Source organism: Cherax quadricarinatus, chromosome 1, assembly GCF_038502225.1.
Source record: "Cherax quadricarinatus isolate ZL_2023a chromosome 1, ASM3850222v1, whole genome shotgun sequence".
NCBI lineage: Eukaryota > Metazoa > Arthropoda > Malacostraca > Decapoda > Parastacidae > Cherax > Cherax quadricarinatus.
The window spans coordinates 68,426,835-68,453,200 of NC_091292.1; the positions used below are offsets into that span (position 1 = coordinate 68,426,835).

At 43.3% G+C, this 26,366-nt stretch overlaps 1 protein-coding gene across 1 annotated transcript in view; it reads left to right on the forward strand.

Moving 5' to 3' along the window:
- The window catches only part of LOC128685431 (irregular chiasm C-roughest protein-like), a 399,092-nt gene that overhangs the window by 245,261 nt on the left and 127,465 nt on the right, over positions 1–26,366 (forward strand). Inside the window, exon 12 of the mRNA XM_070085947.1 lies at positions 25,448–25,606. Coding sequence (XP_069942048.1) covers positions 25,448–25,606 — 159 coding nt within the window. The remainder of the gene's footprint in view (positions 1–25,447; positions 25,607–26,366) is intronic.

Sequence of the window (26,366 nt, forward strand, 5' to 3'; positions counted from 1 at the left end):
GGAAGGATAGAGGGAGTAGAGAGGGAGGAGAAGTTGCACTGCTCATTAAATCTGGAGGGGATTTGAGGAAATGGTAGGAATGGACAGTATTACAATCCAGGTACAATAAGGCCTGTTATCCTGGGTATAAAGGGGAGCAAGGAGCACAACAAACACAGCTGAATGACTCTGAATTATATTTTCCTTCACCAAGTGCGATTCTAAGTATTTACAAGTATGTACACTATATACAATTGGAAATGTATGTGTACAACATGGTTAATCAAAGGCAAAGACACAGCCTGGAGACAGAATGGACAACCGTGTTCAACCAGCAGCTGGGTGATAATGACAAGGGTGAGAATGTGAGTGGTGTCCATGTCACCTTCACAATTGCCAGTTCCACAATATGACTGGCTGAACCTAGGTGCTGATTTCATGATGGGGCCCCTAAATCATCAAATCCTTAGCTCCCTGGTTCACTGGTTGGGAGGTAGCCTTTTAATGAGGGTGTATACATGCTCTGAATAAAGGTTACGTACTCTTTGCATGCCACAGACAGAATGGGCGAGAAGGACTACATAGAAGGAACAATTCAGTCTGAGGGCCCTAAGGCGGTAATTGCAGTGATGTACAACCTGCCACAGAACTGCAGGAGGCCAAGAGAAGAATATGAAGAGAGCAACAGAGCAATGGTGAACACACTAGCTGAGATTGCCAGAAGAGCTCACACGGGTAAAGCAAAGTTACTAGTTATGGGTGATTTCAGTAACATGAAGATTGACTGGGAAAACCTGGAGCCACACTGGGGTACCGAAACATGGAGATCCAAGATGATGGATGCGGTACTGGAAAACCTCATGCTTCAACATGTTAAGGACACTACCAGAGAGAGAGAGAGGTTAGCATGAACCAGCAAGATTGGACCTCATATTCACCTTGAGTGGTTCAGACATCGAGGACATCACACACGAAAGACCCATCAGAGCTAGTGATCACGTGGTTCTGAGCTTTGGAGAGGGTAACAGGAGTAGGATGGGAAAAGCCAAATAACAAAAGGGGGAACTTCACAGATATGAAGAGACTTGCTGCAAGAGGTTTAATGGGAAAGAGAATTGTAGGAAAATCAGTAAACGAAATGATGGAATACGTGACAACAAAATGCAAGGAGGCAGAGGAAAAGTTTGTTCCCAAGAGCAACAGAATTAATGGAAAGACCAGAACGAGTCCATGGTTTACCCAAAAGTGTAGGGAGGCAAAAACTAAGTGTGCTAGAGAATGGAAAAGTACAGAAGACAAAGGACCCAGGTAAATAAAGAGACTAGTCGAAAAGCCAGAAAAGAATATGCAGAGATAAGGAGGGAGACTCAACGACAGTACAAAAATGACATAGCATCGAAAGTCAAGTCTGACCTGAAGCTGTTGTATAATCACATCAGGAGGAAAACAACAGCCAAGGACCAGGTAATCAGACTGAGGAAGGTGGGGAGTTCACAAGAAACGACCAAGATGAATGTGAAGAGTTCAACATGAGATTTAAAGAAGTATTCACTGGAGATAGAATGGGCTCCAGGAAGTCAGAATAGGGTGGTAAACCAACAAGGGATACAACAAGTCCTGGATGAAATACACACAAACGAGAAAGAGGTGAAGAAGCTGCTATGTAAACTTGACACCTCAAAAGCGGTGGGACCAGACATCTCTCCTTGGGTCCTTAGAGTGGCAGCAGAGACACTTTATGTGCCACTAACAAAAATCTTCAAAACATCCAATGAAACTGGACAACTAACTGAGGTATGGAAGGTGGCAAATGTAGTCCCAGTTTTTAAGAAAGGAGACAGACACGTTGAATTAAACTACAGACCAGTGTCATGATGTGTGTAGTATGCAAAGTCATGAAAAAGATTGTCAGGAGGAGAGTGATGGAACACCTAGAAAGGAACAAGTTCATAAACGACAACCTGCACTGTTTCAGGGAAGCAAAATCATGTGTTACAAACCAACTGAATTTTTTTTAAGGTAACAGAAGTAAGATACAAGAGAGAGGGGTGGGTAGAATGCATCTTCTTGGACTGAAAGAAGGCCTTCGACACAGTTTCTCACATGAAGTTAGTGCAAAAGCTTGAGGATCAAGCACGCATAACAGAAAGGCACAGCAATGGATCAGAGAATACCTGACAGGGCGGTAACGAGTCATGGTACGTGACAACGTGTCAGAGTGGGCGCCTGTGACGAGCGGGGTTCCACAGGGGTCAGTCCTAGGACCACTGCTGTTTTTGGTATGGGTGAATGACATGAAGAAAGGGATAGACTCGTAAGTGTCCCTGTTAGCAAATAATATGAAGTTAATTAAATCGGACGAGAATCCGGCAGGACTACAAAGAGACCTGGACAGGCTGGAAGCCTGGTCCAGCAACTGGCTCCTCGAATTTAAAACTGCTAAGTGCAAAGTCATGAAAATCGAGGAAGGGCAAAGAAGACTGTAGGCAGAGTATAGGCTAGGTGGCTAAAGACTGCAAGCCTCACTCAAGGAAAAGAATTTCGGGGTGAGTATAATACCTGAGGCGCACATCAACCAGATAACTGCTGCAGCATATGGGCGCCTGGCAAACCTCAGAATAGCGTTCCGATACCTCGGCAAGGAATCGTTCAAGACTCTGCACACCGTGTACGTCGGGCCATATTGGAGTATGCAGCACCAGTTTGGAGCCCACACCTGGTCAAGCAAGCCACGAAATTTCAGAAAGTACATAGGTTTGCAACAACACTAGTTGAAGAGCTAAGAAAGGGGAATGTCCTACGAAGGAAGGCTAAGGGAAATGGGCCTGACGACATTGGAGGACAGGAGGGTTGAGGAAGACATGATAATGGCATAAAATACTGCGAGGAATTGGCAAGATGGACAGAGGGAGGATGTTCCAGAGATGGAACACAGGCTCAAGGGGTCACAATTGGAAGATGACAACTCAGATGAGTCAAAGGGGTATTAGGAAGTATTTCTTGAGTCATAGAGTTGTAAGGAAGTGGAACAGTCTGGAAAGTGACGTAGTGGAGGCATGACCCATAGTTTTAAGACGAGGTTTGATAAAGCTCATGGAGCAGGGAGAGAGCAACCTAGTAGCGATCAGTGAAGAGGGGGCAAGGAGCTATGGCTTGACCCCTGCAACCACAAATAGGTGGAGAGAGACAGAGACAGGATGTTCCAGAGAGGGGACACAGAAACAAGGGGCCACAATTGGAAGTTGAAGACCCAGATGAGTCAGAGGGATGTTAGGAAGTATTTCTTGAGTCATAGAGTAGCAGGAAGTGGAATAGCCTAGCAAATGAGGTAGTGGAGGCAGGGACCATACATGGCTTTAAGATGAGATATGATAAAGCTCATGGAGCAGGGAGAGAGAGGACCTAGTAGCACTCAGTGAAGAGGCGGAGCCAGGAGCTGAGTCTCGACCCCTGCAACCACAATTAGATGAATACAATTAGGTGAGTACACACATACACACACACACACACATACACACACACACACACACACACACACACACACACACACACACACACACACACACACACACACACACACACACACACACACACACACACAGGTATGAGGAACTTCCTGCAGGAAGTTCAGTGGGACAGAGAACTGGTAGGAAAATCAATAATGGAGATGATGGAATATGTAGCAACAAAGTGCAAGGAGGCAGAGGAAAAGTTTGTTCCCAAGGGAAATAGAAATGTTAGAAAGACCAAAGCGAGTCCTTGGTTTACCCGAAGGTGTAGGGAGGCAAAACCTAAGTGCACCAGAGAATGGAAAAGGTACAGGAGGCAAAGGACCCAGGAATATAAAGAGATTACTCGAAGAGCCAGAAACGAGTATGCATAGATAAGGAGGGAGGCCCAGCGACAGTACGAAAACGACATAACATCGAAAGTCAAGTCTGACCCGAAACTGCTGTATAGCCACATTAGGAGGAAGACAACAGTCAAAGACCAGGTGATAAGGCTGAGGAAAGAAGGTGGAGAACTCACAAGAAACGACCAAGAGGTATGTGAGGATCTCAACATGAGATTTAAGGAAGTATTTACAGTGGAGACAGGAAGGCCTCTGGGGGGGACAGACCAGATAGGGACACCAGCAAGGAATATACCAACAAGTGTTGGATGACATAAATACAAATGAGGAGGTGAAGAAGCTGCTAAGTAACATCGATACCTCAAAGGCAATGGGACTGGATAACATCTCCTTGTGAGTCCTTAGAGAGGGAGCGGATATGTTGTGCGTGCCACTTACCACAATCTTCAACACATCCCGGGGAACTGGGCAACTACCTGAGGTATGGAAGACGGCAAATGCACCTCCCATTTTTATAAAAGGAGACAGAAAAGAGACACTAAACTATAGACCTGTGTCACTGACGTGTATAGTATGCAAGGTTATAGAGAAGATTATCAGGAGAGTGGTGGAGCACCTGGAATGGAACAAGAGTATAAACGCCAACCAGCACGGATTCATAGAAGGCAATTCCTGTGTCACAAACCTTCTGGAGTTTTATGATAAAATAACAGAAGTAAGACACGAGAGAGAGGGGTGGGTTGATTGCATCTTCTTGGACTGCAAGAAGACCTTTGACACAGTTCCTCACAAGAGATTAGTGCAGAAGCTAGAGCATCAGGCGCATATAACAGGAAGGGCACTGCAATGGATCAGAGAATACCTGACAGGGAGGCAACAACGAGTCATGGTACGTAATGAGGTATCACAGTGGGCACCTGTGACGAGCGGGGTCCCACAGGGGTCGGTCCTAGGACCAGTGCTATTTTTGGTATATGTGAACGACATGATGGAAGGGTTAGACTCAGAAGTGTCCCTGTTTGCAGACGATGTGAAGTTAATGAGGAGAATTAAATCAGATGAGGACCGGGCAGGACTTCAAAGAGACCTGGACGGACTGGACACCTGGTCCAGCAACTAGCTTCTCGAATTTAACCCAGCCAAATGCAAATTCATGAAGATAGGGGAAGGGCACAGAAGACCGCAAACGGAGTATAGGCTAGGTGGCCAAAGACTCCAAGCCTCGCTCAAGGAGAAAGATCTTGGGGTAAGTATAACACCGAGCATGTCTCCGGAAGCAAACATCAACCAGGTAACTGCTGCAGCATATGGTCGCCTGGTAAACCTGAGAACTGAGTTCCGATACCTTAGCAAGGAATCGTCCAAGACACTGTACACCGTTTACGCTAGGCCCATACTGGAGTATGCAGCACCTGTTTGGAACCCACACTTGATCAAGCTCGTCAAGAAATTAGAGAAAGTACAAAGGTTTGCGACAAGGTTAGTTCCAGAGCTAAGGGGAATGTCCTATGAAAAAAGATTAAGGGAAATCGGCCTGACGACACTGGAGGACAGGAGGGTCAGTGGAGACATGATAACAACATATAAAATACTGCACGGAATAGACAAGGTGGACAAAGACAGGATGTTCCAGGGAGGGGACACAGAAACAAGAGGTCACAATTGGAAGATGAAGATTCAGATGAGTCAAAGGGATGTTAGGAAGTATTTCTTCAGTCATAGAGTTGTCAGGCAGTGGAATAGCCTAGAAAGTGACATAGTGGAGGCGGGAACCATACACAGTTTTAAGACGAGGTTTGATAAAGCTCATGGAACAGGGAGAGAGAGGACCCAGTAGCAACCAGTGAAGAGGCGGGGCCAGAAGCTAAGACTCGACCCCTGCAACCACAAATAGGTGAGTTCAAATAGGTGAGTACACACACACACACACCACACACACACACACACACACACACACACACACACACACACACACACACACACACACACACACACACACACACACACACACACACACACACAAATGTAGTTCCCATTTTTAGAAAACGAGACAGTGTCACTGACGTGTATAGTATGCAAAGTCATGGAGAAGATTATCAGGAGGAAAGTGGCGTAGCACCTGAAACTGAACAAAAGTATAAATGACAACCAGCACGGTTTCATGGAAGGCAAATTCTGTGTCACAAACCTTCTGGAGTTTTATGATAAAGCAACATAAGTAAGAGACGAGAGAGAGGGGTGGGTTGATTGCATATTCTTGGACTGCAGGAAGGCCTTCGACACAGCTTCTCAAAAGAGGTTATTACAGAAACTAGAGGATCAGGCGTGTATAACGGGAAGGGAACTTCAATGGATCAGAGAATACCTGACAGGGAGTCAACAACGATTCATGGTACGTGATGAGGTATCACAGTGGGCACCTGTGACGAGCGGGGTCCCACAGGGGTCAGTCCTAGGACCAGTGCTATTTTTGGAATGTGAATGATATGATGGAAGGCATAGACTCAGAGGTATCCCTGTTCGCAGATGATGTGAAGTTAATGAGGAGAATTAAATCAGATGAGGATCAGGCAGGACTACAAAGAGACCTGGACAGGCTGGACACGTGGTCCAGCAACTGGCTTCTCTAATTCAACCCTGCCAAATGCAAAGTCATGAAGATCGGAGAAAGGCACAGAAGACCGCATCCAGAGTATAGGCTAGGGGGCCAACGACTGCAAACCTCGCTCAAGGAGAAAGATCTTGGGGTGAGTATAACACCGAACGCGTCTCCGGAAGCACTCATCAACCAGAAAACTGCTGCAGCATATGGGCGCTTGGCAAACCTGAGATTAGCATTCCAATACCTAAGTAAGGAATCTTTCAAGACACTTCACACCGTGTACGTCAGGCCCATACTGGAGTATGCAGCACCAGTTTGCAACCCGAACCAGGTCAAGCACATTACGAAATTAGAGAATGTGCAAAGGTTTGCGACAAGGATAGTTCCAGAGCAGGGGAATGTCCTATGAAGAAAGGTCGAGGGAAATCGGCCTGACGATACTATAGGAAAGGAGGGATAGGGGAGACATGATAACGACATACAAAATACTGCGTGGAATAGACAAGGTGGACAGAGACAAGATGTTCCAGAGAGGGGACACAGAAACAAGGGGTCACTCTTGGAAGTTGAAGACTCAGATGAGTCACAGGGATGTTAGGAAGCATTTCTTAAGTCATAGAGTGGTCAGGAAGTGGAGCAGTCTGGCGAGTGATGTAGTGGAGGCAGGAACCATACATAGCTTTAAGACGAGGTATGATAAAGCTCATGGAGCAGGGAGAGAGAGGACCTAGTAGAGCTCAGTGAAGAGGCTGGGCCAGGAGCTGAGTCTCGACCCCTGCAACTACAATTAGGTGAGTATACACACACACACGCACACACACACACACACACACATACACACACACACACACACACACACACACACACACACACACACACACACACATACACACACACACACACACACACACACACATATACACACACACACACACACACACGCACACACACACACCACACACACACACATACACACACACACACACACACACACACACACACACACACACACACACACACACATACACACACACACACACACACACACACACACACACATATACACACACACACACACACACACACACACACACACACACACACACACACACACACACACACACACACACACACACACACACACACACACACACACACACACACACACACACACACACACACAGGTGTTAAGGTCAGGTTGGTTACCACTAACATCAACTGATGAGAAAACTTTTGGCCCTGGAATCATGGGCGGATACCAAGAAACTTCCTTTTCTTACCCTCCCAACCTCTTCCTTACCCTCCCCACCTCTGCCTTACCCTCCCCACCTCTTCCTTACCCTCCCCACCTCTTTCTTGCCCTCCCCACCTCTTCCTTACCCTCCCCACCTCTTCCTTACCCTCCCCACCTTTCCCTGTTCCTTCCTGCCAAGTTGCTATCTTCCTACCTCTCCCGCTTCCTTATATTTCTTCCTGCCATATTATTCCTGTCCTGTACCTGCTTGTAACTCGTGAATAAGTGAGAGAGAAAAAAAAGGGAAAGGAGGAAGGAGGAAAGAAGGGAGGGATGGAGGTAGCGGGGGAGGGAGTGAGAGAGAGAGACACGCACACACACAGAAAGAGAGAGAGAGAGGGAGAAAGAGAGAGTGAGAGAAAGATAGAGAGAGAAAAAAAGAGAGAGAGAGAGGGAGAGAGAGAGAGAGAGAGAGAGAGAGAGAGAGAGAGAGAGAGAGAGAGAGAGAGAGAGAGAGAGAGAGAGAAAAGATAGAGATAGAGAAAGCGAGCTCATGAATCTTGAGCAGACGTGCAGACCAGTTAGCATCACATCTAACTCGCGTCTATAAGCACTACCTAGCACAGTGTAAATCAATATCTTTCTCTGGACACGAAATCGACAAATGATTCTGCTTCTGACTCGCCTCGGCAGGTCATAGCACCTCTCTTTAATTGTTCAGTCTCCCTACGATTCTGGTTGGGGAGGGGAACCTCTACCATCTCCACCATGTCTCATTGTGTGAGAATTAAGCCCAAGTCTGCTGTCGTTGACGACACCACGAAGTTTGAGCTTGCAACTTCACTCAACACTTGTCTTCAAGCCAAATTCTCTAAGATTACTTCACTGAAAGAAGCCTTCATAGTTACCTTTCTGGATGATGCTGAAGTTGACAAAGTACTTACACCTACAGCCATGAAGACATTGGAAGACCGCGGTTTTACCATCTCCACGTCACCATACATGCGTGCAAAACGCTCTGTGTTCATGAAACGTATTGACAGGCTAATCACGAACATGTCTATCGAGGAAATTACGTCATCACTTGAAGACCTCAACACTTGGGCCAAGACTGACTCTGTTGTGAAGATCCTCAACGCTTCCTCGATGCTCAAGGTCACGTTTCTGAATGTTACCATGGCGACCAGAGTATTGTCTGATGGTCTGGCCATCTCTTACTACTTCATCAACCCTCGACAGATTGAGCCTGAACGATTCACTTACATAACACCTTGTTGGACATGCTACTCGTATAGCCACTCTGCTTCCGATTGCCACGTAAAGAATAAGAAGATATGTTCCACCTGTGGGTCTGCAGATCACGACTTTCGCTCCTGCACTTCGATTGCTGCTCCCACCTGCATCAACTGTAAGAGTGACCACCATACTCTTGCAGCCAAATGTCCAGTACGCAAGGATATCCTCTCTAAGAAACTGAAAGAAGAAACTAAGAAGTCTACAGGAAACTCTCCTACTTATGCTGCTATATCTAAGCTTCAGACGACCACCAACAAGATTCTACAAGCCACTCAGCAACCTCCACCACTCACAGCCTCTCCTCTACCAGACGATATTTCCACAAAATTCTACTACTGCCTGATGTATGCACACATGCAAAATGCAGCTAACCCGGGTTGTTTCAATACAACTATAAATGATGTTCTTGCCCTCAACAATCTGCCATCATTCAACTTTCCAGCTAGTCCTGCTTCACCCGATGTTTTGAAGATTATCCCAAAAATCGTCAGTTTCGAGGCACCAGATGACTTGCAAGATTTGATTTCTGCAGAAGCCACCTGCTCTACTTCGCAATCCACCAATGAGAGACCACCACCTCCTCCAGCCACCTCCACTGCCAAGAACCAATCAGAGCCCTCAATGCCTCACGTGCCTGCACCAATGAGAAACCGCCTCCAATACCAGCCACCACATCCATCAAGACACGAGCAGCGTCCTCGTCTTCCAACCCCAACAAAACTGACCAATCATCGACTTCACTTGTCGCTCACTCTAAGGATAAACAACACTATAATACGATAAGTGGAGTCTCTTTCTTCACTACTCCTGAGTATCCTTAAGAAATGGATGCAAAGACATTGATCCCCCTCCTCCAGAGCGACGAAGTCAAGTTCGTCTGTAGACCATCAAGTGCTCTCTTCCTTAGAGAAGTCATCAATCTCCTTAATGCTCCAGAGATCGACCCAGGCCGCAAATTTAGACTCATGACCATGCCAATACCGAAGTTCCAGACTCTTTCTAATGGGACAATAGCTTAACACACCTCAAGCCGACCTCCACCAATACAACTCATCCTGCTTTCTGCCTACTGACACTCCCAGCTCCTGCCGCTGCCTTCGCCATCCTCTCCTCGTGAGCCAAGTACGGACATTATCCAAGCCTCTCCATCAACGCCTCCAGTACTTCGGTGCCACATGTCCCAAAGTGGTTGGGCCACTTGCCTTGATTCCTCCTCTTCCCCTCGTTCCCATTCTTTTCCAGTATTTCCATCCTTCCTTATCCTTCTTCCTTCACATCTCACGACAGCTCTCGTCGTCTTCTTCGATTCGATTCGATCTTCCTCTGTGGAGAAAAACCAGATGTAGTCGCAGTTCATGAAGAAAAAGAGCAGAGTGAAAGTCAGCAGCTACGAACTAGTGTCACTCCAGTACATCAGCGACAAATTCCTAGTCACTAATTTCACGGTAAACGACAGCATTCTGTAACTATTACATATTTCTTTGTGACTGTAAATATGGCTTCAGAAAAGGTTGCTAAATAACTGGTCTCCCGTTAAAGCTCTCCACTAAGTGGAACCAGTTACTGGATGAAATCAAAATCACCTTAATAGTAGCGCTAGACATTGCTGGTGCCTTCGACCGAGTATGGCACCAGAGACTCTAGGTAAAACTGTATGTACTTCGTATCTTTGACTTTGCACTACACTTCCTCACTTATTAGCTTCAAGATAAATAGATGCCTTTAAGTAGTTTTCAATGGGAAAGGGTCAACAAGACACTCAATCGGTGCCAGAGTGTCAAAAAGTAGTGTGTTTAGTCAATTGGTCTAAAATTTACTTACGCCACAGAGGAAATGCCAGCTGTCAGCAGGTACATCAATCACCAGCTTACTGCTATTTAAACCTGAGGAAACGATGACAGGTTGCATTTACTTCTGCATATACACAAAAGATGATGGTCTCTAGGCAACCTAATGTTCATACTGGATCAGTGGTAAGAATAAATGGTAGTGTTATGGACCGGGCATGAGTTGGATATTGTAGGATTGAGATTTGACTCAAAAACTATCTATAAGAAATCACATGATAAGTCTTGCAAGCCAAGCAGCCAAGACGCCAATAACACTAAGGTGTGTCTCGTACCTGCTAGACAGTGGAGTCTGTAATATGCTGTTTGGGAGGCACAAGTTTACTCACACCATTAGTATGCATTACATTCTTGGACTTCCTGCTCCCTACTCCTTCCCCCATCACTTCTACGACTTCTGGACAGAACAGAAAACCGTGCAAGATGACTTATTTCTGTAGGGGACCTAGCCTAAGTGATATGTCATTTCATCAGAACTTTCAACACTGAAAATACGGGTGGCATTCTCGTTTGTTATATACAAGACCAATATTGTCAAGGTAACACACTGGTTCCACTTCGCAGACAACAAGAAGATAGCTTCTGTACTATAAGACGGGCATCACACAGGAACTTCACACTGGCTATACCCTTCTCAAGAGCATCACTTCTTCTGAACTAATTTATTCCCAGAATGACTAGAGCCTGGAAAAAGTTCACGAAACAACATCGGTAAAATGAAGTGACTTGGCTCAGCTTTAGGGCACAGCTGGCTCCAATTTCATCCTGTTCCATAAGGTACAGTACTCGCCACCTATTCTGTTCCTCATCCTCATATCAGATATAGACAGAGATGTAAACCATAGCACATTTTCATCCTTTGCAGACAATACTAGGATCTGAACGAGAGTGTCATCCACTGAGGACACGGTAAATCTCCAAGAAGATATAAACCAAGTTTTCTAATGGGCAACGGAGAGCAATATGATGTTCAATAATGACAGATTCCAACTACTCTGTTATGGGAAACGGAAGGAAATAATAGTTAGAACTGAGTATACTACAAACTCTAATTGCACATTAGAGTGAAAAAGTAATGTAAAGGACCTGGGAGTGTTAATATCTAAGGATGTCACCTTCAAGGATCACAGCAGTGCCACTATCACATCTGTGAGGAAAATAATAGGATGGATAATGAGAACGTTCAAAACAAGAGATGCCAAGCCACTGATGATCCTATTTAAATCACTTACTCTCTCTAGACTGGAATTTTGCTGTACATTAACATCTCCATTCCAGGCAGGTGAAATCGCAGATCTAGAGAATATACAGAGAACCTTTATTGCACATATCAGCTCTGCCAAACACCTTAACTACTAGGAACGCTTGGCAAGAGAGCTACATCATAATCTACACCTGGAAAATCCTAGACTGGTTCCTAATATACATACAGAAATCACTCCCTACGAAGACTAGGTAGGCGGTGCAACATATCCCCTAATGAAAAGCAGGGGCGCCATTAACACACAAAGAGACAACATGATAAGTGTCCGGGGCCCAAGACTGTTCAACAACCTCCCACCAGGCATAAAGGGAATTACCAACAGACACCTGGCTGCCTTCAAGAGGGAGCTGGACAGATACATAAAATCAGTGCCGGATCAGCAGGGCTGTGGTTCATACGTGTGTGGCCAGAATTAACAGCCTAGTTGATCAGGCCCTGATCCACCAGGAGGCCTGGTCATGGACCGGGCCTCGTGGGTGTTGATCTCCGGAATACCCTCCAGGTAGGTAGGCCTCCAGGTAGGTAGGCCTCCAGGTAGGTAGGCTTCCCATTTGTATGTTTTCGTGCAATAAAAATTTGATGAACGTGACTTTAGGTAACACTTTTAAGTCAACTTGTAAAAATAAGTAAGAACTCTTAACCTAACCCTGTGAGAACCTTTTTATAAAAGAGAGAGAGAGAGAGAGAGAGAGAGAGAGAGAGAGAGAGAGAGAGAGAGAGAGAGAGAGAGAGAGAGAGAGAGAGAGAGAGAGAGAGAGAGAGAGAGAGAGAGAGAGAGAGAGAGAGAGAGAGAGAGAGAGAGAGAGAGAGAGAGAGAAATGGGAGGTTGTTGTAAAAAAATAAAATAAAGAAAACTGGCATCAGAAAATATGGGTTCCAAAATCTTATCGTCCGTGGCCCGTGGCCTGGTAGGCAATGCTCTCGCTTCACACGATGAGTGTCCGTGGCCCGATCCCCGGCAAGGGTAGAAACATTAGGAGTGTTTCCTCACACCTGTTGTCCGTTCACATAGCAAGCAAGTAGGTACCTGGGTGTTAGTCGACTGGTGTAGGTCACATCCTGGGGGAAATAAGACAGACAATCCCTGCCTTTCTTGGGTTATCCTGGGTAGCTAATCCTCCAGGAATATATTTTGAAAACTGGTCACTGCCTGGAAAAATCTCCCAACTCCTGCCCCAAACATCTTGCTGCTGGGAGATCTCCACTTGAGACAAATAAAATGGAGGAGTGTAGCACATAATATTTTAGCAGAGATCACCCCAGGAGGCAGCTTAGATGAAAATTCACACACACACGAGATATTAAATATCTGCAGTAAATTCACTTTAAACCAACAAATATTAGAGCCTACAAGTCTAGAAAATACGCTGGACCTCATCACTAACAACGACGATCTGATATGTAATATAACCGTATCAAAGACAATACACTCACATCACAACATAATAAAGGTACAGACATGTATGCACAGGGCTCATGACCAGTAAAATGTGATCAGTCATGAGGGTACCTTCTCAAAATTCAATTTCAGTGACAAAAACCTACAATGGGAACAAGTCGATGATGTCTTAAATGAAACAAGCTGGGAAGATATCTTGAACAACACGGATCCGAACCTACGCCTAGAAAAAATAATATCTGTGGTTCTTAAGATCTGATCAAGACATATTCCATTTAGAAAAAGAAAGAGAAGATGTAAACTAGAAAGAGAGACACTCCCTATACAGAAGAAGGTGAAGAATCACAGAGCTACTGAGAGGGGCCAATATATCTGAAATACGAAGGCAGAAACTGATCAGTGAAATAGCAAATATCCTACTTAAGCTGAATGAATCTTACAGGAGACAAGAATCGCAGGAAGAAATAAAAGCCATAAAGGAAATTGAAAACAAAAATACTTCAATTCTTATGCCAAATCTAAGGAAAAAAAACAACATCCAGTATTGGGCCCCTGCTTAGGTGAGATGGGACGTACACAGATGACAGCCAAGAAATGAGTGAGATACTAAAGTTCCAATACAACTCAGTCTTCAACGAGCCGTTACCCAGACTAAGGGTCGACAATGAATTCTTTATGAACGAGACCTAAAATTTGGTCATCTCAAAAATATTTGATATTATCCTAACACCACAAGACTTTGAAAGGGCAATAAATGACATGCCCATGTACTCTGCCCCAGGCTCAGACTCATGGAACACCTTGTTCATCAAGAACTGCGAGAAGCCCCTGTCACATGCCTTCAGCATTCTATGGAGAGGGAGCATGGACACAGGGGTCATCCCACACTCACTAAAAACAAAAGACATAGCCCCACTCTACATAGGCTGCAGTAAAGCAATTGCAGAGAACTTCAGACTGATAGCAATAACATCCCTAATCATAAAAATCTTTGAAAGGGTTCTAAGAAGCAATATCACTAACCACCTAGATACCCATCATTTACACAACACAAGGCAACATTGGTTTAGAGCAGGTTGCTCCTGCCTGTCGCAGCTACTGGACCACTATAACAAGGTCCTGGGTGCTGTAGAGGATAAACAAAATGCAGATGTAGTATACACTGACTTCGCAAAAGCTTTCGACAAGTGTGACCATGGTGTAACAGCGCATGGAATGCGTGATAAAGGAATAACAGGAAAAGTTGGTAGATGGATCTATAACTTCCCGACAAAAAGGACACAATGAGTAATAGTAAACAGAGCAAAGTCCGAGACGGCTACGGTGAAAAGCTCTGTTCCACAAGACACAGTACTCACTCCCATCTTATTCCTCATCCTCGTATCTCACATATACAGAGATGTAAGCCACAGCTCGGTGTCTTCCTTTGCGGATGACTCCCGAATTGAAGAGACGAAGATATGAGGAGATATCATTATGACTTATTAAGATCCCAGAAAAAAAGGACTAAAAAAAGAGACAGCAACACCAATAGAACCAACAGAAGAACTGTGGTTAGCAACAGAAGAATATACCGTCGAGAATGTTAGTAAGACAAATTATGTAGTTTTGGCATTTTCTTGAGGTAAGTTATGAGCCATCGGAGACTTTATCAGTTCCTCGGTGAACTAAACATATTAATAATATGTATGTACAGCAAAGTACATCTTATTAACAATGTAAATTGGAAGTACCACGCTAACGTGCTTTTTTTTTATGTTCTCGTCCGATTTCTAGCATTTTTGGTGTACATTAAGAAGTGTTCACTCTCTTTATCATGTGTAAGTTTGAATAATATAGCCCAAAAAACAACTGAAAAAAAAAGATTTACTTAAAATAACATTTGTCAGTTAAATGCCCCTAAATGGCAGTACGAAAGGTTGCTTGGGACTTGCTGCTGATAAAACAGTGTTAAAGCGATGTTTTAACGATGGGAAACCTTATAAATATCTTGTCTTTATTCCACGAAAAAATAAAGTTGGTAATTTTTTGACGTTTTGCAAAATATCTGCCTTTTACTCCCACACAAATCCCAAAATATTTGTAATATTTCCAATATCCTTCCATTAAACTGTAGAACAATTATTGTTTTATGATTACTGTGAAAATAATTTCATTTAATTCAATATTAAATAGACATTTGAATGACATAAGTCAAAAACTTCAGAGATATTCAGCAAAAAAAGCGCATATACCTCGTCATTCGTGAAAAGAAAAATCGAGAAAATCTTTTTTTTTCAGTTTTCCGTAGAAAGGAGCAATCTAGTAGAGAGCCTTACAAACGCTCCATTTTCTCTTACATTAGGCCCTCAAAAGGGAAAGGGGAACGATATGGTCAGAGCGGTAATTATACAATACAATACTTTATTTGGACATGATACATAGTTGCACAAGGAATTATAGTTGGGTGTACATGCCAAAGCCCCTTGTATGCAGAGCATTATTGGCAGCTTAAAAGTAACTTAAGATTAACTAAGTAATGATATATTCAGTGGTAAAAATTACAGTAAACAAAATACAACATGAAGTACAAATGAGTATTTTAAACGATGAAATTTGAACCTTTCAATTAAGAGGCTTTATAGTTGTACAAATTTGGAACATAACAATGTATAATATAACAAAAATATCAATATACTATATCAGTATACTATTTGTAGTGCAGAAACAGGTCACATGGTCATGAGATGAGTTACTGTGTATTCAAGAGAATGGATTATTCAATTAGGTAATGTAATTAAAAAAACAGTTTGATAGGGTCACAGGTTACACTTTTATGAAATACAGTTATTCAATATTTATTTAGTTGTGGGTGAGTAAGTGGTTTTTAAGAAGAGTCTTCATTGAATTGTATTCACAGGTGATGAATTCCAGATTTTTGGGACTTTTATGTACATTGAGTTTTTACATAGTGTGAGGTGGACACGAGGAACATCAAAGAGTGGTCTGTGCCTTGTGTTATTGTCATGTGTTCTATTGAGGTTGGTAAGGAGATGTTTGAGGGGAGGGTTTATATCTGAGTTTATTGTTCTATGTATGTAATAGGTGCAGTAATAAGTATGGATGTTTTGTACAGTGAGTAAGTTTAGATTTTTGAATATTGGCAGAGTATGCTGCCTGGATTGGGAATTAGTTATCATTCTGACTGCAGGCTTTTGTTGGGTAATTAGTGGTCTGAGATGATTTATTGTTGTTGAGCCCCATGGACAGATTCCAGAGGTGAGATAGGGGTAAATGAGTGAGTGATATAGGGCCAGGAGAGCTGATTGTGGAACATAGTACCGTATCTTCGATAGTATGCCTACAGTCTTGGAGATTTTCTTGGAAATTTGTTGTACATGTGTTTGAAATTTGAGTCTATTATCAAGGTGGATTCCTAAGAATTTTCCCTCTGTGAGTTTCGTGATAAGTGATCTGTTTATCATTATGTTAACAGGAATATCTGCAGTTCTGTTCCCAAACTGAATGTTGTAGGTTTTGTCAATATTGAGAGTAAGCTTGTTAATCATCATCCAGGTAGATATTTTCTGTAATTCGGTATTTACAGTATTGGCTAGCATGACTGGGCTTGGGTGAGAGAAGACGTATGTAGCATTATCTGCAAATAGTGTGGGTTTGAGTAGTTGCGATGCATATGGTAGGTCGTTTATGTATATGAGAAAGAGAAGAGGGCCAAGGACACTTCCCTGTGAGACTACAACTGTAATTGGTTGAGTGGAGGAGTTTGCTCCATTTGTGTACACATATTGGCTTCTGTTGCTGAGGTAAGACTTTAGGTAGTTGAGGGAGTGCCATCTTATACCATAGTGTGATAATTTTATGTGCAACAAATCATGGTCAACTGTATCAAAAGCGTTACGTAAATCAATGAAGATCCCCAGTGGGACTTCTTTTTTCTCTGTTGCAGTGTATTTTGTTCTAGCATGTGTATAATAGCATCATTCGTATTTTTATTAGGCCTGAACCCAAACTGACTGGTTGAGTATGTTGTGGGAGATGAGGTAGGAATAAATTCGCTTATGAATTAATTTTTCAAAGATTTTAGAGAGAGGGTATAAGTTGGATATTGGCCTATAGTTATTCAGGTCTGCTTGAACTCCACCTTTATGTATCGGTGTGACCCTCGCTATTTTGAGAACTGTAGGAAGGTAGAGGATTCGATGGATTTGTTAAAGAGTGTTGCAATGATTGGTGACAGTACTTGTGAAGCTTTTTTGTATATAATGGGTGGTAAGGTATTTAAATCTCCTGTCTTGATTTTTAGTGTGTTGATAATAAGGGAGACTTCTGTTGGGTTAGTCGGAGCTAGGAACAGTGTGTTCGGGTAACTGCCAGTGAGGTAGTCATTGGGTGGGGTGTTTGAGCTTGGGATTTTTTCCGCCAGGTTTTTCCTATGGTGAAGAAAACATTGAGTCTGTTTGCTGTTTCAGTCGGCGGGAGTAGGGGTTCTTCTGGTTTTGTTAGTTTGATTGTTTTGTTTCCTGGTATCTTCTTTGTTCCTAGAATTTCAGATAGGGTTTTCCAGGTCTTTTTTATATCACCTTTTAAGTTGGATAATCTGTTCTCATAATATATTTTTTTTCTTTTGCCCTTCTTGGTCTCTGGTTATGTGACCCATTCTGTACTGTTTTTCATATAGGTGGTTTATATTTATGGATTTGAGGATGCTGGGTGTTAGCCAGGGACTGTTCAGTCTCTTAGCTGTCATCTGCTTAGTTTTTTTAGGGCAGTACTTGTTATAGAGGTATTGGGTCTTTTTTAGAAAATTATTAATACATTCGTCAGTATCTGTATAGGTTTCTAGCTTAGTTTGCCAGTCAATGTTTGTCATTGCTGTTGTGAAGTTATTAATGGCTTTCTCATTGTGAAGTCTGAAAGTGACTTTAGTAGTGTCTTGAGGTAATTTGCCAAGATTTGTGATGAGGAAGGTAGGGTAGTGATCTGTGATATTATCTGTGATTATGCCTGATTTTAAAGGGGATATGGTGTTGGTCCAGATGTGGTCAAGTAGGGAAACACTAGTCTCTGTAACTCTTGTAGGTTTTGTTACTGTTGGTAGCAACATGCAGTTACTAATAGTGTTTGTGAATTTAGTAATGCACAATATTTAGTAATTTAGTGTTTGTGAATTTAGTATTACACAAAGAAGGAACACTGCAACAGGCCTACCGGTCCACGCGAGGCAGCTCCAACTCCTCCACCGGCTTATGCCAATGCCTTGACCTAGTGAGGCCAGACACCTCACTTAGAGGAGGAGCATTGCACCTGACCTAGCAGCTCAAGCTAGCCAGGTCCAACTCACACCCACCCACACCAAGTCATGTATTTATTTAACCTATTTTTAAACCTACACAACGTCTCAGCATCTATGACGGTACTCGGGAGTTTGTTCCACTCATCCACAACTCTATTACCAAACCAGTGCTTTTCTATATCCTTCCTGAATCCGAATTTTTCCAATTTAAAGCCACTGCTGTGAGTCCTGTCTAGGCTAGATATCTTTAGCACTCTATTTACATCCCCTTTATTAATTCCTGTTTTCCATTTATACACCTCAATCATATCCCCCTAATTCTATCACTTTCTAGAGAGTGCAGATTCAGGGCCCTCAGTCTATCTTCATAGAGAAGATTTCTGATACATGGGATCAACTTTGTCATCCTCCTTTGTACGTTTTCCAGTGCATATATATATATACATTCTGTAATACGGTGACCAAAACTGTACAGCGTAATCTATATGAGGCCTAACCAAAGATATATAGAGTTGAAGAAAAACCTGAGGACTTCTATTATTTATACTTTTTTATATTTTTTGCAATCCGTAATATTAAGATCTACATTATTTAGTTTATATGTGGCATGGTTATTTTCCTGTCTAATGTTTAGAACTTTGGATTTGTCTATATTAAACTGCATCTGCCACTTCTCCGACCACTGCATCAGTCTATTCAAATCATTCTTGAGTGCTCTAATGTCCTCATTAGAATGAATTGGACGGCCTATTTTGGTGTAATCAGCAAATTTACTTATGTCGCTATTTATTCCCTCATCTATGTCGTTTATGTAGATTGTGAACAACAAGGGGCCCAACACTGGCCCCTGAGGAACACCGCTTGTGACGTGCCCCTATTCTGATTTCTCCCAATTTATGCAAACTCTCTGCTGCCTATTCGTCAACCATGCCTCAACCCAGGAAAAAAATTCTCCTCCTATTCCATGTGCCTTAAGTTTCCTGTACACCGATGGTTCCAAGTCTTCTAACAGTGTCGGATTTGCAGCAGTGTTTTCGGACAGTGTCGTACGAGAGCATTTATTAGCCTCAGCTAGCATTTTTACAGCTGAATTGTATGCAATTCTCGTAGCACTTATTCGTATTGCATCTATGCCTGTGTGGCCATTTGTGGTAGTTTCAGACTCCCTTAGTGCTTTGCAGTCTATACGAAAATTTTATTCACCTCATCCCCTGGTTCTTCGTATCCAACTTTGGTTATTCCGTATCTCTAGCAAGCACAAAAATATTGTTTTTTGCTGGGTCCCAGGTCATGTTGACGTACAGGCAATGAACAGGCAGACACTGCTGCACGATCAGCAGTACATAACCTCCCAGTTTCATATAGAGGTGTTCCATTAACAGATTATTTTCACAACCATTGACAACAGCGTTGGTCTGATCTGCTACATAAGAAATTGCATTCCCATTAACAAATTGCATTAAACCAAGCATAGGTTTCTGGTCGTCTTCTTGTCATCAATGTCGAGGTTGGGAGACTGCATTCTCCCGTCTTCACATCGGCCACACTCGTCTTACTCACGGGTATCTCATGGAGAGGCGCCCTGTTCCACTATGAGAATTGTCAGGTTTCATTTTTTGTTAGCCATATTCTCTTGGATTGTTCACTTTATCAACGATCACGCAGGATTTACATCCGACATCATCACCGCTCTGTCAATTTTACCTTCCCTTCTTGCTGATGGACCCTCCTTTAACCCAGACTCTTTCGTTGACTTTTTGACAGCAGCTGATTTACTTCACAAACTCTGATGATGATGCCTCTAGCACTCCTTACAGCCCTTTCTACCTCTCCCTCTTGCTACCCTCTACCCCTGCACTATCCACTTCCCCGCTGCACTGCATGACCTAATAATAATCCCTCTACCTCTTGCTATCCAATAGCCCTGCACCCTTCCCTGCCATGCTGCACTGTATGGCCCTTGTAGGTTTAGCACTTCTTTTTTATAATAATAATAATAATAATAATAATAATAATAATAATAATAATAATAATAATAATAATAAAACAAAATAGCTAAAAAAATCTGAAAAAAATCCGAAAATTCACTGCATGTGAGTACGCATGCTGTATGTTATAAATGACTATAATTCTTTGTAGAAACATTGTACAACAATGATATACCAGAGTGTTACCAAAGTTTTAAGCCATTTTTCTATATGATTAACTCAATTTCCATACTTTGTCGATTTTTTGCACTGGCGCCGCGCGCGTGATACTCCCCAACAGGAAGGAAAGAGATTTAAAAAAAAATGCTCTTCGGAGAAGGCGAGGTGAGGGAGATGAAGAGGAACAAGACAATCTGGAGGGAGAATATGTCTTATAGAAGGAAACTGCCAATGTACTCGCCCACCATGTAAGAAATTTGGAAGCCTATCTGGCAGCCTACCTGGCAACCCATTTACCATTTCATCTGTAAACCCATCTGGCAATCTAACTGCAAACTCATCTAGCCAGCCATCTGGAAGCACATCTGGCAGTCTATCTCGCAGCCTACTTGGCTGCCCATCTGCTAACCTGCTCGGCAGCCTACCTGGCAAGTTAACTGGAAAATTATCAGGAAACGTATCTGGTAAGCCATGTAGGAATTCATTTGGCAAAGTATCTGGCAACGCACCTGCCAGCTTTCTGGTAACCTGCTTGGCAACCCATCTAGATATTAATCTGGCAATTCATCTTGCACCTATCTGACAAACTGGCAGCTTAACTAGCAAACAATCTGTCAATTTTTCGTGCAGCCTACTTGGCATCCCTATGGCAGCTCATATGGCATCTCATCTGGTAACCCATCTGGCAAGTTATATTGCAAGTCATGTGTGCCGGGCGCGGGTGACAGGTGCCCCGAGCCTCTCTCACTCTGGTACTGCCTTGCTTCTCTAACAAATTGCTGCGATCATTCCTCGTTGACGCAGAAACTGAAGAATCTGAAACTCTAGTGGTTGATTCTCATCATTTGTCTACTCTTGTCCAGTCATAACCAAATCCTATAGACTCTCTCTTGAATGCGTCTGTTTAGAATTTGTTGACGTCTGATGAGTCCCATCAGTATATTACTAATGAATCTATTATTTTTTGTACTACCTTTTAGGAGCTTTGAAACTATTTTTACTAGTAATATGCTTAATTTTTGGGAGAAGGATCAATAGTTTACCATGTATTTTACTTGGGCAATGAATTTTACTGAGGCCATTCAGACTGGATTTATGGGGCATTAGAGTGCCAGTCAAGAACAAGAGAAAACCCATTATTATTCACCACCGACATCCTCTGCTAAAACTTACAGCTTGTCACCACACAAAAGGTCACTACTACTACCTGGCAACTTTTTGTGCTATACGACAATCATCAGTATACTGTATGATGTAGCCCATGAACGCTGTTTACCTCTCTACGACGCTACATATCACGGATCACAACCTCGTCGTAACTCTCTACGACGCTACATATCACGGGTCAGAAGAACCTCGTCGTAACTCTCTACGACGCTACATATCACGGATCAGAAGAACCTCGTCGTAACTCTCTACGACGCTACATATCACGGATCAGAAGAACCTCGTCGTAACTCTCTACGACGCTACATATCACGGATCAGAAGAACCTGGTCGTAATTCCAGTCTTCCTCACAGTCTTAGATCTACGTCTAATTAACAACTTTACATCTTCTCAAACCTCACTAAGGAAAATAATCTGTCCTCCACCAGTCAGTATTATCCTATCTTTGGCACCAGTAGGCATGATCCTGCCTCTACCATAAGTAGGCATGATCCTGCCTCTACCATAAGTAGGCATGATCCAGCCTCTACCATAAGTAGGCATGATCCTACCTCTACCATAAGTAGGCATGATCCTGCCTCTACCATAAGTAGGCATGATCCAGCCTCTACCATAAGTAGGCATGATCCAGCCTCTACCATAAGTAGGCATGATCCTTCCTCTACCATAAGTAGGCATGATCCAGCCTCTACTATAAGTAGGCATGATCCAGCCTCTACCATAAGTAGGCATGATCCAGCCTCTACCATAAGTAGGCATGATCCAGCCTCTAATATAAGTAGGCATGATCCAGCCTCTACCATAAGTAGGCATGATCCAGCCTCTAATATAAGTAGGCATGATCCTGCCTCTACCATAAGTAGGCATGATCCAGCCTCTACCATAAGTAAGCATGATCCAGCCTCTACCATAAGTACGTATGATCCAGCCTCTACCATAAGTAGGCATGATCCAGCCTTTACCATAAGTAGGCATGATCCTGTCTCTACCATAAGTAGACATGATCCAGCCTTTACCATAAGTAGGCATGATCCTGTCTCTACCATAAGTAGGCATGATCCAGCCTCTACCATAAGTAGGCATGATCCAGCCTCTACCATAAGTAGGCATGATCCAGCCTTTACCATAAGTAGGCATGATCCTGCCTCTACCATAAGTAGGCATGATCCTGTCTCTACCATAAGTAGGCATGATCCTGTCTCTACCATAAGTAGGCATGATCCTGCCTCTACCATAAGTAGGCATGATCCTGTCTCTACCATAAGTAGGCATGATCCAGCCTTTTCCATAAGTAGGCATGATCCTGCCTCTACCATAAGTAGGCATGATCCTGCCTCTACCATAAGTAGGCATGATCCTGTCTCTACCATAAGTAGGCATGATCCTGACTATACCATAAGTAGGCATGATCCAGCCTCTACCATAAGTAGGCATGATCCAGCCTCTACCATAAGTAGGCATGATCCTGTCTTTACAGCCATTAGATATCATCCTAACTCTACCACCAGTAGGCATCATCCTGCCCCTATCACCAGTAGGCATCATCCTGCCTCTGCTACCAGTAGGCATCATCCTAACTCTACCACCAGCAGGCATCATCCTGCCTCTGCCACCAGTCATCATTCCACTTCTGCCACCAGCAGTCATCATCTTACCTTTGATAACAATCTGCATAATAATGCCTCTGGCACCAATAGGCATCATCATGCCCCCTGACAACTTAGGCATCATTCTTTCCAAGGCAACTGTAGGCATCGACCTGCCCCAGACAACTGAAGGCATCATCCTGCTCTGGCACCAGTGGGCAACATTCTGTCCCTGACACTAGTAAGCATCATCCCGCCATTGAGACCAATAATAATCATCCTGCCAATAACACCTGTAGGCATCATCCTGTCACTGACACCAGTAGGCATCATCCTGTCACTGACACCAGTAGGCATCATCCTGCCACTGACACCAGTAGGTATCATCCTGTCACTGACACCAGTAGGTATCATCCTGTCACTGACACCAGTAGGTATCATCCTGCCACTGACACCAGTAGGTATCATCCTGCCATTGACACCAGTAGGTATCATCCTGCCACTGACACCAGTAGGTATCATCCTGCCACTGACACCAGTAGGCATCATCCTGCCACTGACACCAGTAGGCATCATCCTGCCACTGACACCAGTAGGTTTCATCCTGCCACTGACACCAGTAGGTATCATCCTGCCACTGACACCAGTAGGCATCATCCTGCCACTGACACCAGTAGGCATCATCCTGCCACTGACACCAGTAGGTTTCATCCTGCCACTGACACCAGTAGGTATCATCCTGCCACTGACACCAGAAGGCATCATCCTGCCACTGACACCAGTAGGTATCATCCTGCCACTGACACCAGAAGGCATCATCCTGCCACTGACACCAGTAGGTATCATCCTGCCACTGACACCAGTAGGTATCATCCTGCCACTGACACCAGTAGGTATCATCCTGCCACTGACACCAGTAGGTATCATCCTGCCACTGACACCAGTAGGTATCATCCTGCCACTGACACCAGTAGGTATCATCCTGCCACTGACACCAGTAGGTATCATCCTGCCACTGACACCAATAGGTATCATCCTGCCTCTTCCACTATTATAAAACTCATTTTTTTATGGTTTAAGGATATGTGTTTTTTGGGGATTTTTGACGACCATATTGCTAGTCTGTTATGTTGTTTATGTGTTTCTTATCCTCTACGAGCCAGCAGTGTCTCTGTTGTCATCTGCACTCTAAAAAGAATTATGATGAGGAATACGGATGCTCTCATTTAAATAAGAAATTCTGGTACAATTCCCCTTCAGTTTCAATTAACATTATCACTTGCAAACAAAAACAACATACTAATAATACTAGCATCTATTACCTCTTGTAGCACCATCTATGTCTATATACACTTATCATACACTACTAATCCTCTATCACCCCACCACACTTCCATCCTTTTCCCTCAGAACTACAAAATTGTAAATTTCACTCTCAAAGACTATATCTCACTCATACTTCTTTCTCTGAATGTGATTTTTAACTTCCACGTTCACCTCCTTCCCCACAGATGACCCTAATACTTACTGGGAATGTCTCCACCTCTTTCCTTGCAGTTTACTCCCCAAAATCCACCACAAACCCAACGTCGACCCCTGCAAAAGACTCCTAACACCCTGCACTCACCAACGTCTCCTTCTTTGCAAGTGATTCTTAGCACCCTGCACTCATCAACACCTCCTTCCTTGCAAGTTACTGCTAACACCCAGCACTCATCAACATCTTTCCTGCAGGTGACTGCTAGTACTCTGCACTCATCAACACCTCCTTCCCTGCAGGTGACCCTCACTATGAGGTGGTTGAGGACGAGCAGGAGGAGGGTCTGAGGAACATCTTGGTGATCCATGACGCAGAAACACAGGACTTTGGTCCCTACAACTGTTCCGTCGTCAATGAGTACGGCGTGGCCAGGAAGCAGATCAGACTCAACAAAGAGAGTGAGTAGTAATATCTTAAGCCTAGTGATAAGTTACCCATTCGATTTTATGTCTTTTTTTTTAATATAACAATAGCCATATCATGAATATTTTTTGAACCTCCTCACCATAGTGGAAACCGTTGTAAGGCAGACACCAATTATTTATTTTATACTTGATAAAATTTTCTTCGTAATCCTGGAGTTCACAATCTGAACTGGGCAGCGGCTCCTTGAAGCTAATTGTTGGGGGTCATATTACTGCATATATTTTCCTCGCTCAGATCGAATGGTCGTCTGTAAGCCTCCCAGTATGTCTGTCTCGAATATCATACTCTTTTATGCTATATTTTTTCCATATATATGTGTCATATTCTGTAGTTTTGCTAATGGGTTAACCTGCCATATTCTGTAGTGTTGCTAATGGGTTAACCTGTCATATTCTGTAGTGTTGCTAATGGGTTAACCTGCCATATTCTGTAGTGTTGCTAATGGGTTAACCTGTCATATTCTGTAGTGTTGCTAATGGGTTAACCTGCCATATTCTGTAGTGTTGCTAATGGGTTAACCTGCCATTTTCCTTGACTGTAAAAAATGTCTTCATACATTTGCCTTTTCTTTTCATCTTTAATTCTACAGTTGTAACAGATTTATCACTAGGAATTTTTTGTTAAGTAACTGTGATAACACTCCTGAATCAAGTGAGGACAAATGTTTGTCATAGGTAAACTATTATAGAGTAACACAGGTGGTTCTTTCACCAAGTTTGCACCTGTACATTA